The sequence below is a fragment of the Aythya fuligula genome, chromosome 1, assembly GCF_009819795.1.
Source record: "Aythya fuligula isolate bAytFul2 chromosome 1, bAytFul2.pri, whole genome shotgun sequence".
NCBI lineage: Eukaryota > Metazoa > Chordata > Aves > Anseriformes > Anatidae > Aythya > Aythya fuligula.
This window is the reverse complement of record NC_045559.1, coordinates 164,643,853-164,656,383: the sequence shown is the minus strand read 5'-3', so window position 1 is coordinate 164,656,383 and position 12,531 is coordinate 164,643,853. Positions and strand designations below refer to the sequence as shown.

The 12,531-nt window shown below is 37.9% G+C and overlaps 1 protein-coding gene across 2 annotated transcripts in view; it reads left to right on the top strand.

Annotated features, from left to right (window-relative positions):
* PIBF1 (progesterone immunomodulatory binding factor 1) overlaps positions 1–12,531 on the top strand; it is a 120,160-nt gene that overhangs the window by 65,258 nt on the left and 42,371 nt on the right. For both annotated transcript variants that reach the window (XR_004254537.1, XM_032207741.1), the window contains exons 11-12: positions 3,409–3,574; positions 9,516–9,666. Coding sequence is in view for 1 of the 2 variants with exons in the window: in XM_032207741.1 (XP_032063632.1) it covers positions 3,409–3,574; positions 9,516–9,666 (317 nt within the window). In the remaining variant the exon portion in view is untranslated. The remainder of the gene's footprint in view (positions 1–3,408; positions 3,575–9,515; positions 9,667–12,531) is intronic.

The following is a 12,531-nucleotide window of genomic DNA, read 5'->3' as shown; positions in this document are numbered from 1 at the left end:
TTATTTTGTTGTTGTTGTCATCTGTTTTATTTGTTTTCTTTTTTTTTCATTAGCTTAATGCTTAGCTACGCTTTCATTCCCAACCTTACTCTTTTATGAGACAAAACTCCACTCTTTCACTTTATCAATTTTATTAAAATTTCTTGGTTGGGAAAAATCCTGTACACCCACATGCCTCTCTTTTATTTTTTTTCCCTTCCGTTGGAGTAGTATTAAAGCATGGGTGGTTTTGTTTTCTTCTGTTTTTCGTAGAGACCATCTAGGTAGAATAAGAAATGCATTTTAATATTGTTTCATGACTATATGTCACATGCACCCACACTTGTGCTGCAATATTAGCCAAGAAGTCAGAGATACTATCTGGCCAAGTAAAAGCAAATATGACAAGGAAACTCTGAATGCTGTGCTACAGTGGAGGAGTTGTTGGGGGCTCAACATTGTAGTAAGGTCAAAAGAAAACCTACGTGGTTAACAACAGTTTCTCCTTTACCAGCTCTGGAAAAATGGTAGATGTTTTCTGTCATTAAAGGAAGTGTTGCTTTTCATACCATGGATGCAATTATGTTGACAAAAAGCATACAAAATTGTTATATATGGTACTCATAGACTGTACCCTAATTTGTATCTCAAAAATCATTGCCAGTGGAATTAATATTATGTTCTTCATAACTGTACCAGTAAAAACAGATCATGCCCATATAAGCAACTTAAAATTTCCAAAGTACAAACTTTTTTTTTTTTTTTTTTCTTCCCAGAAATTACTGTTCATGGTAGTGTTAATAAGCATGCTCTGGAAGCACTCAGATGACTGACTATACTTAAAAAAAAAAAAAAAAAAAAAAAAAAAAAAAAAAAAAAATATCAGAAATGCAGAGAAATATGTGTAACTTCTGTTAATGCAAGTTTCCAGTGTGTAAGCTCTATACGGAACAGATCATTAAACATTAGTCTAATTTAAGGTCTGAAGCAGTCTACAGGAAAGCACAGCCATTTATTTTCTGTAAGGGCACAAGATACAGATTCGTTGTTTAAAGTCAACAAATGCGACTTGTAGATAAACCCCATTTGTGCACTGCATTGCACATCAGATGGCTGGATGACATGTATCTCTGTGAAGACATGCTCGTTTTGGAACAAAATTGTCTTCCCAGGATTGTAAACGATGTCCTTAGCAGAACAGATTCACTGTCATGTCTGCAGCCAATCATGTACAAAGTATGGAGAACATAAGCATGCTGGAACTATTTTTGTGTGGTAAATGAAAATACGAACATACAGTCAGGGAGCAATGATGAAATGCTTAAAGTACCAGCCTCAAGCAAAATTGACAGCAGTCAATATCACATAGATAATGGGCATTTAGCAGTTCTGTCTGAGAACAAATGTCATGCTACTATTGAAGAAGAAAATTGTTTTAAAAAGAGCGGTTTTCATGAGCTCAGTGGGCAGAACTTCCAGTCTCTGCTCACGCAGCTTGTGTGGGAACAATCTCATTCATGCACTGGACTGTTTATTCATACATAGATGTCTGCAGAATGACTGAAGGACATCATAATGACACCTGTTTGTTCTGTTCAAGTTAATTCCAGTGAAAATTGCTTCCTCTTTGTGCCTTAGAAACATTCCCAGATCTGAAATCCTCAGGGAAAATATTTGACTAATCTCCTTGTTTTTGTTAAACACTCTCAATCCTACCTAAAGATTAGGTACTAAGTAGGGTAGAGTTGTGTTGCAATGCTATTTGACAAATGGGAGTTAACAGCAATACTGGGTTAGAGTAAAGGCTTATCTGGCATTCACGTAGTTTGTCAAGTGGCTTCTGTGTGAGAAGCACCATCTTGCCTTTAAGAGTTGTCAAATCATTTATTTTCTGAGTGTTTGTTCAGTCTCCTGAGTAAAAGTTACCTTCTAGCATCCATAGCATCTTACGATAAGGAACTTTGCAGACCACTTGATATTCTGTGTGAAGAATGGCTTTTGTCTTCACTCTACATCCACTAGCTCTATTAGATGCCTCTTCATTCATCTATCAGAAAATACAGTGAATAATGGATTCCTACTCTCATTCTCCATCAGGATACAGGCCTCTGTTAATTCTCCTTTTGCCTTACACCGTCTCTTTTCCATGCTCTAGCATCCTAGCTTCTTTAATTAATTTCTTCCTCATGCTGCCACTGCCAGTTGTCAAAGATAAGACTTATTACCCTTCTCTGACCCTTTATGTGTTCTGTTTTATTCTTTGTAAGATGAGTTATGAGAAATGTATTCCACATTCATTATGCAGGCAGCAGTGTAGAATTGTAAAGTGATGTGTTGATTTCTGTATTTTCTCTCTTCCTTTCATAGTAATTCACCAAATGTTGGCTTAAACTGTTATTTAAAACTGAGCTGAAGTTTTCATGGATTATCTAGTATAATCCCAAAACCTCATTCCTGAATGAGAAGTCAGTTAGGAGTTCATTATTTTATGCATGTGGTTAGAATCATTTTTTCCAATGGTGGTGTATTACTTTGCATATGTCTCCTTTAAAGTTCATAGGGCATTTAATGCTCGGCTTCATAATGTTTTCTACTGTTATTCACATCAGCCTCTTTTTTTTTTTTTTTTTTTTTTTTTTTTTTTTTTACAGTCCAGTAAATTAGTATTCCATTAGCAAACTTTTACCCCTCTTGGAGATTGCCTGTTAAGTAGATAAACTGAATTCCACTTCTAAGTGGAATATTACTTATCTGTCACCTACAATCTTACAGATATATTAACAAAAATACATTTCATTCCTGTTTTTTGAGTCTTCATACCTGTGGTTCTGAATGACTGTGGAATTTAATAAACTGCTGTGGTCTGATGTTTCTTCCCATCTTTGGGTATGGGGTAAAGCAGTGTAGCAGATACCCATCATACCCTAAAAGGGATTCAGCCTTGATATCACTGAGGTCTAATACCACTTCTCCCTGTTATGTATAACACTTACTGGTGAAGATAGGAGACAACAGCTAATACCATGGTATCTCTCTAATGTCCTCTAAAAGATTTCAGTGTTAGAGGTATGGAATATATACTTTTGTATACTGAAAACAAAATTGGCGTTGATGTAACATTTTTTAAAATGAAGGTATACTGTAAGGTCATTGTCATTTGATTTTGCGTTATCAACATACTCAGCCAAGCCATGGACTGAGTTTTCTACTTCTGTGTTTTGTTGTTGTTATCATATTGAATTTCCCTAATGATGCTTCAAATAGAGGCAACAGTAGTTCCATAGGTAAAGGTACTAACATTTACTAAATTCTTAAAAATACTTTTTATTTCATATCAGTTATAAATTTCAGAACAGAACCAGCATGCGTTTTAAGTTTGTTTTGAATAATTTTGGAGTTGCCAAAACTTTTTATTTTTTCTGTTTTTAGGTATAGACAAATGCAGCTTGGCACAGAAAGCAAAGTAGCTGAACTTCTTCACCAAAGTAAGTTAAAGTCCTTTGAAAGTGAACATGTTCAACTCATGCAACAAGAAACAGCTAAGAATCTTTCACAATGCCAAATAGAATGTGAGAAATATCAGAGAAAGCTGGAGGTATGTTATCAAAAGACATTTTACAGAGCATTATGTAGTTGTTTTCAATTAGAATTTAAAATGAAAAAGTTTAGGGAAAAAGCACCGAAGAATATATACATGGTTGTATTAGCATTTCCACCAAATTTGTCTGGGGCAGAACCTAATGACAAAGTTTACTATGTTTGACCATTTCAGTGGAAAATCAAAGGAAATGGAAGAGGCAAAACTATCTCATGGAGAGATGTTGAAGACTTGTGCTTTAGATTACCAGTGTCCAATATAGAAATTCTCTCTTTGTGTCAAATGTCGGCATTTAGATAGCTTCTTTGTAAAGAATAGGTCTTTATTATGCACCCTTACAAATAAAGTCTTTTTTTCCTCTAATTTAGTTCTTCCTAAGACTGCATACCAGTTCTAGGGGAATTTCACATCAGGAATCAAAACAGAGAATTTATATTAATTTTTTTTTTTTTTTTTTTTTTTTTTTTTTTAATACATGCATATAGTCTGTAAAATTTATACTGCAGTTTCAAAACCAGCAATAAGCAAAACAAAAATTTGGTGCAATTCTCTTAAAAGTATACTGGTAGAAGTATATAAACTTTTTAAAGTTCTCTTACATCATTTAATTACACTAAAATATGTCAGAAAGGTTTTGTAGAATTTTGCGTATCTGTACTTGTTTTATAGGTTTATTACTAGAAAAAAATTAGTTCAGACCCTTTTATAGGACACAGCATCCAGTATTATCCAGCTTATCATAGTTATATGTTGACATTTGATCTCTGACATCCTTCAGAATCTATTTGTGCAAGATGAAAAATAAGTTGGTTTTATTTTCCTATACACGCAAGGGTAGTAGCTCGCTAGCTGTTTCCAACAGCTGCATGTTCATTGACAGCTGGCAATTAAAACTCCTTTTTTAACTCAGTGTTTCCAAAATAAGTGCAATTGTACATTTAGTCAATACTGCTTTATGATTAAAATGTCTACATTCGCACTCACAAAGGACCACAGAAGGGCACTTGGAAGTAGACAACCCCAAGCAATACTCTGCCCTTGCTGCAGCAATACTCTGCCCTTGCTGCTCCCGGCTCTTCACAGGAGCCATGAGCTCATCAAAGGACCAAGTCCTCCCACAAAGAAGATCTGAGGATCAAGGACAGTGGGGGAGCCCCAGTGACACAGTCCAAGACACAAGCCTCTGCCTATGGACCATCCCAGGGCTGTCCCGGAGAGCCTCAGCCCCATGGACCAGGGGGCACCTACCAGTGGGTCAGGGTCAATGGGAGAGGGTCACCTCACAGACTGAGGTGTCACTGCATTGGGGTATGGGCTACATGATGTGTTGCAGAAAAAGAGCATCTGGTGTTTTCAAGAGGCTTATGTTAAGGGAAGAAACCTGTGACAAGGGAAAGAATGGATCTAGGTGATACAAGGAGGAACAAGCATAGGAGAATAGAAGGATAAGGAGATTAAAAGCCATGTCTGTGCTACTGCATGGCTGTGTGTGTGTCGTGATGTGTGCATGGAACTCTGTTGTCATGAGACTGTGGCCTTAGGATCTTCTCTGTCCATACTGCTTAGGTGTGTATATATATTTAAATATATATAAGAGTTTATATTTTTTAACCTTCTAAAAGCTTTTTGATTCTCTCACAGTATCCTTCTAGAGGAAATGTTCAGCATACAGCTAGACATGCACACAATACAGTGAGTGAACAATTGGCTGAAGAGTTGGGCTCAAAGGGTTACAGTAAATGGGATAACATCAGGCTGGTGGCCAGTCACTAGTGGGGTTCTCCAGAGCTCAGTTTTAGGGCCAGTTCTCTTCAAAGCTCTTATCAATGACCTGGACACAGGATTTGAGTTCACACTAAGTAAGTTCACAGCTGCTACTAAATTAGGAGTCATTGTTGATTCCCTTAAGGGTAGAGCAGCCTTACAGAGATATCTTGTGGATCCTGGTCCAATGAAAGGCGTTTTGGTCTAGTGGGTGGCATCCCTGCCTATGGCAGGGGAAAGGGGGTTGGAATTAGATGAGTTTTAAAGTCTCTTCTAACCCAAACCTATCTATGATTCTATAGTTTTGATAGATTAGAGGGCTGGGCAATCACCAACCATATGAAACTTAACAAAAGCAAACGCTGGATTCAGCGCCTGGGATGGTGTAATTCTGGATGTACGTAGAGAGTGGGGGACAAGTGGATGGAGAGCAGCCCCGTGGAAAGGGGTCGGGGGTGGAGGTTTTAGTTGATGGTAAGCTCAGTATGAGTCAAGGGTGTGCCCTGGTGGCCAAAAGGGCTAACTGTATCCTGGGGTAGAAAGCTAACTAGTGAAAATAAGTGACTGTCTTTCCATAGTCAGCCCTGGTGCAGCCTCACCACAATTACTGTGTGCAGTTTTTATTAAATATATCAGATATTAAAATATCAGAATGTGTCCAAAGGAAAGCAACAAAGATGGTGAAAAGTAGAGGACATGACTTAGGAGGAGCAACTGAGGTCACTTGGTTTGTTCAGCCTAGAGAAGAGATGGAGGAGAGGTGACCTCATAGCTGTCTACAATTTCCTCATGACTGGAAGCAAAGAGGGAGGTGCTGATTTCTTCTCTCCGATGCCTGGTGATAGGACCAGAAGAAATGTGGCATCAGGCGAAGTTAAAGCTATGTCAGACGAAGTTCACATTGGATATTAGCAAAAAGTTTTTCAGCAAAAGGGTAGTCAAGCACTGGAACAGGCTCCCCAGGGAAGGGGTCATGCCCCAAAGCCTGTCAATGTTCAAGAAGCCTTTGGACAATGCTCTTAGATATAGGATTTAAGTTGGCCTGTACAGAGTGAGGAGCTGGACTCCATCCTCATGGGACCTTTCCAATTCAGGTTATTCTATGATGCTATTTAAGAAATTACTGTTTCTGCATTATCTCTTCCCCTTTACTGTCCACAACAGAGTTGGAAGAACAAGAATGTATGTTTACACATTTGTATAAAGTCTGCCACCTTAACAGTAGTGCTGATAAAAAAAAAATTAAGTTTTGAAAAACAATTTGGAAAATAGTACCAGTGTATTCCTGATTTGCCTTGGCAGTCTTTCTAAAACAGTCTGCTTTAAAATACAACTTGCAAGGATGGTCAGAGGGCTGGAGCACCTCTCCTATGAAAACACGGTGAGAGAGTTGGGGTTGTTCAGTCTGGAGAAGAGAAGGCTCCAGGGAGACCTTCTAGCAGCCATCCAGTATCTAAAGGGGGCCTTCAGGAAAGCTAGGGAGGGACTCTGTCAGGGAGTGGAGTGATAGGACAAGAAGAATGGCTTTATACTAAAAGAAGGTAGATTTAGGTTAGATATTAGGAAGAAATTCTTTATTCAGAGGGTGGTGAGGCACTGGCACAGGTTGCCCAGAGAAGCTGTTTTGCATCCACAGCTTCTGGAGGTGTTCAAGGCCAGGTTGGATGGGGCTTTGAGCAACCTGGTCGGGTGGGCAGTGTTCCTGCCTATGGCAGGGGAGTTGAAGCTAGATGGTCTTTAAGGTCCCTTCTCACCCAAACCATTCTGTGGTTCTATAACGTAGTTGATGATTTGAAGCTATTTAACACCTTATTGTCACTCTGTGAGATATTTTTATATGCAGAACAAACAACAACAAAACAGAAATTATATTCAGCAATATACTAAGAAAAGTATTCATACCTCAGAAACACCAAGGTATCATGTCAGTACATGAAAGTACATCACAGATGTACTTTCAAGATCCTGAGTAATCTCTATAATATAGTATATAAAATGTCACCCCTCTGCAAATGTTTACCACTACAAGTAAACTTTCCACTACCTTGAGACTGCTGCCAACACCTTGACACCTACACCCAATATATTTTTTTTACATTATGTAAAAAGTTGAATGTTATGGACCCTTTCATCTCTACATTTGTAGGATTTATTCTTTTTCAAACACGTACCTTCAAAAACATATCATATCCTGTTTGCCTATTTTACTATTGGAAAGGTGTCAAGTCTGCAACAGAACAAACTTGAAAACAAAAATTCTTCACCTGTGCAAAGGTAGGGCTGAAAACATCACCAAGTCTAATTTGTGAGATTTAAATGAGATTGATAGTATGTGTCTAAGACAGCAGGATACAAACTGGGCAGGACAGAATAAGAGCTTTTTTTCCCAAGTGCCAGCTATGGCATTCTTAATTTTGGGGGGAAAGATACTGTTATTGGAGATTCTGCATTTCTAGCACTGAACCTGCATAGGATGTTTATGAAGAGGAGCTGTAGAGTGGAAACAGAATTACAGAGTGGAAACAAGGCTTTAGATAAAATGTAATTTCATGTTGTTCTGTCTGTATTGGAACATTCAGATCTTAGCTGTTGAGGTTAGTTGTGGTCATGAGCACTGGGAGTGCCAGTTATGCTAGACTTTGAGGTTGCTAAATATATTTTAATTGCACAGACATGTCTAAACTTTGAGGAAGATAGTTAAATTCGAGCTGTGTTTCCATTTTCTTTGTGGATATTTATTTTATTTGAATAACATCTTGAATATTTGGCATTCAACTGTACTAACTCTTTTGGCACTTTCCTCTCTAGAGATATGCCTTGAAACCAATGTTCTTTCATTACGAAATGTTATTGCAGAATTTAAACATTTGTTGTCTGTAGTTTTTTTCATTCATTCCTTTTGACTGAATTTTTATTTTTTTCATTTCCTTTCTAATATACAGTTTGAATGTATTAATATTTTTTTTTCATATCCTACCTTCTTACAGAGTATTGATCTTAACTAATGGTGTAGTCACTAGCACCTTAAGTGCTTCATGAAAAAACTTGTTTTTGTTTGGGTTTCAGCATAGTTTCTCTTATGCATGCTAAAACTAGGAAACAGCTGTTTTATATGTTGCCAAGTTTTGACTTATAAATTTATTCTTCTATGGCAACAGTTGTTTTTTGTTTTTTTTTTTAATTAATTAATTATTATTTCAGTTGTTTGTTTCTCTTACCATTGTGCATTTTGACAGTGTGTCTGGTATTACTGCTGTATACAGTATACATTTGTTTCTATATCTCGAGACCTATATTCAGTGATCATCTTCAATGTGCAGTATTTTATCTGTGAAGTCAGTACTAAACTTAGCTACAGTACCACTTAATTACTACTTTTACTTGTTTTTGTTTTTGCTTTTGTTTGTTTTTTTGTTTGTTTGTTTGTTTTTTTCTGCACAGTATACTGATTATTACTTCCTTAACCAAACATGTTTTCATTCCGGTCAGTTTTATATTTGTCAATGTTGTTTTCGATTTTCAAGTACCATATCACTTAGCTTTCTTGTTAAGCTTTGGTTCATATACAGACCTTCGTAACTTTTACTTTTGAATATATGGCTTTTTGTTTAATCTCGGTGGGTTAAATCACAGATACTAATGGCATATTACCTTTCAGTAATCAGTAAATAATAAGAATCTGCTATATCTTAAATAACAAATTTTGTAATTTGTGCCTTTTACCATTCTATAAAAGAATGTTCTTCTTTTAGATTGATTACTGAAATCTGAATCCAGTTAAAGCAACAAAAAGAAATGCAGTCATGCTTTGTTGACTGGTGTGTATTACTTTTTGTAGCTGTTACTTTATTTTTTGTAACTTTTGTAATTTAAAATTATTGTAGCTCTTTCAGAGAGGGATTCACAGAATTACTAAGGCCTTAGGAGAGTGTTATGATGGATACCTGAGTGTAATCTGCTACAAGATCATATAGGTGAAAAAATGACTGATTTTTAAAGTATTTTGATTTCTCCTATGGAAAAGTTATATCGATGCATTATTGTTATTTGATAACATATTGCTGAACATTTTACATTTTATGTTTTGTTTTGTTTTTTGTTTTTTGTTTTTTTTTTTGCCTTTTTCAAAGCTGTGATGCTGAATCCCTGATCTTTTCATTATTCATTGTCACAGGTGCTTACAAAGGAATTTTATAGTCTTCAGTCTTCTAGTGAAACACGCATTATTGAACTCCAAACACAGAATTCTGAGTTTCAGGCAAGACTAGATACTTATGAAAAACTTGAAAAAGAACTGGATGAGATAATAATGCAAACAGCAGAAAGTAAGTTCTGACACAAATCATATTGTATCTGTAGATGTTTCTGGTGTTCTGACAAGACGTCTTATTTCTCATAGCACTTGGAAAGTCTTACAGTGTCTGCCATTCTCCCTCCTTATGCCTGACGATTAAGATGCAGTAATTACTTTGACAGAATATATTAGTGACAAGTTGGTTTTACCCAGCTGGGCAGCTGAACTCCATCACAGCTGTTCTCTCATTCTCCTTCCTCAAAGAAAAAGGGGGAGAAAATACAATGGAAAGGGCTCAAGGGTTGAGACAATGACAGGGAGATCCCTCAACAGTTATTATCATGGGGTAAAAACAGACTCAGAATAAGAGAGATTAATTTAATTTATTGCCTTTCCCTGGCAGACTAGAACAGTGAGAAACTAAAAGCAAACTAAAAACTCTCTCTACAGTTACCTTAAAGGAGGCTGTAGCAAGGTGGGCATCGGTCTTATCTTTCAAGCACTACTAAGTAATAAGACAAGAGGAAATGGGCTCAAGTTGCACCAGGGAGGTTTAGATTGGATATTATGAAAAAATTCATGACTGAAAGGGTTGTAAAGTATCAGAACTGGCTGCCCAGAGAAGTGGTTGAGCCACGATCCCTGGAGATCTTCAAAAAACGTGTAGTTGTGGTGCTTAGTGAGATGGTTGAATGGTGGACTTGGCAGTGCCAGGTTAAAGGTTGGACTGGATGATCTTAGAGGCCTTTTCCAACCTAAATGATTCTATGATTCTAAGAAAAAACCCTTCCTCCATCCATCCTCTCCTACATATCCTTTCCCCCCAAGTGGTGCAGGGGAACAGGGAATGGAGGCTGTGGTCAGTCCCTAACACTTCGTGTCTGCCACTCATTCACGGTCACTTCCTGCCCCTGCTCCATATGGGGTCCCTCCCATGGGATGCTGTCCTTCCCAAAATGAGCCTGCCCACAGGCAGCAGCTCTTCAGGAACTGGCTCTGTACCATGGCTCCGTACCATGGGGTCCATCCCCCAGGAGCAAACTGCTCCAGCACGGGTCCCCCACGGGTGAGCAGCAGCTTTCCCCAGACCCTCTTCTCCTGCATGGGCTCCTCTCCACGGGCTGCAGCTCTGGCGCGGGGGCTCTCCATGGGCCACAGCCTCCTCCAGGCCACATCCACCTGCTCCACCGGGAGCTCCTCCATGGGCTGCTTTGTGGAGATCTGCTCCCTGTGGGACCCATGGGCTGCAGGGGGACAGCCTGCTCCACCAGGGGCCTCTCCACAGGCTACAGGGGAACTGCATGGGATTCTGTTGGAGGAAAAAGGGGAGTTATAGTACAATATTATTTTAATATGTTTCAATAACTTTGCTTTTCTTACTATTGTTATTGTATCTTTCACACTGAAATTTAAGGGTAATACTAGTGAAGACTGAATTCCAGCACCAAGGTGAACTTCTGAGGCAAATCAGAAAAAAAGAAAAGACATTTCTTTTTTAAAAATAGAGAATATAGACATCCTTTCCCCTGTCTCAAATTAAGTCCTAGCATTTACGTGTCAAAACTAAAGGTCAAAAATATTTGAATGAAAGGAAATACCATTAGTTTCAAATTTAATATGTTCTAGAAATACTCCAATCAGTATTTCAGAGAAGATAAACTAAACACTTCTTTACATTTCAGTACTATGTGATTTTTTTTTTTCCTCTACTTGAGTTATGAAGCTTCTGCTGTTTTACACTATCTGGGGGTGCTGAGCAGTTAGGGGAGAGCATTGGATTCTCTGGACTTTTTAGTAAACTGTGCATTTTCATGTTCAAGGTGTATTTTGTCATATAATCATATAAACTTTTTACTTTGGAGAATGTGCATGTGGAAAAGATCACTGAATTTTGACTTTTATTCCCTCATCATGCCTCACTTTATTAATATTGAAATAACATGAAACAGCCTCTTCAGGAAACTATCAAGAATTTGTATAGCCACTCCTTAAAGCATTTGAGTGGTTTCCACATGAATATCAACAGTAAACTTTCTTGGCATCTCTCTCTTCTTCCTTTTCAGGGTAAAATCTTCATGTTGAAGGATTTTTGTTGTAGACTACTCATTTGATTGTCTTGCTTCCTAGTGCTTGGAGCTGTTTAAGAAAAAGACGGAGACTGTATCCTCATGAACATACTTTTTTTGCTAAGTAGCATGAAAAATGACAGTAATAAGAGTTTCCCCTCACTAGCAAAAATGTACGTTTTCTATCACAGTGTCAGTTGAACAGCCTGGAAGGACAAAAAACAAGATGACACAAGCACATACCAATATAGAATGCTTCTTTGGCTTGATATCTACTATATTTCCAAATTTTTTGGTGTGTCTTCCTGATCTGACATTTATGTGGATACTACTGACAGTTATGGATTTATTGAGTAGAATCTCATTGACACTTTTCTAAGAAATACAGCCCCGAACTTGTAACCAAAAAGGTGGTTTGTGAGAAAGGCAGATTAAGTTATTTGTATGTTTTTCACAACCTGAGGTATTTCAGCCCCTGAGGAATTTCCTATCATAACTAAGCCTTAAAAATCTGAAGTTCTGCTGCCTTTTTACTGCCACAACAGTTGAGTTTTTCTGTCCTACTTACTGGAATTTCTATATTGTTTTTCACAGAATCACGGAATGGTTTGGGTTGGAAGGGACCTTAAAGATCACCTAGTTCCAACCCTCCCGCCATGAGCAGGGACACCTCCCACCAGACCAGGTTGCCCAAGGTCCCATCCAACCTGGCCTTGAACACCTCCAGGGATGGGGCATCCACAGCTTCTCTGGGCAACCTGTGCCAGTGCCTCACCACTGTCTGAATACGGATTTTCTTCCTAATATCCAAATCTGCCCTATTTTAGTGC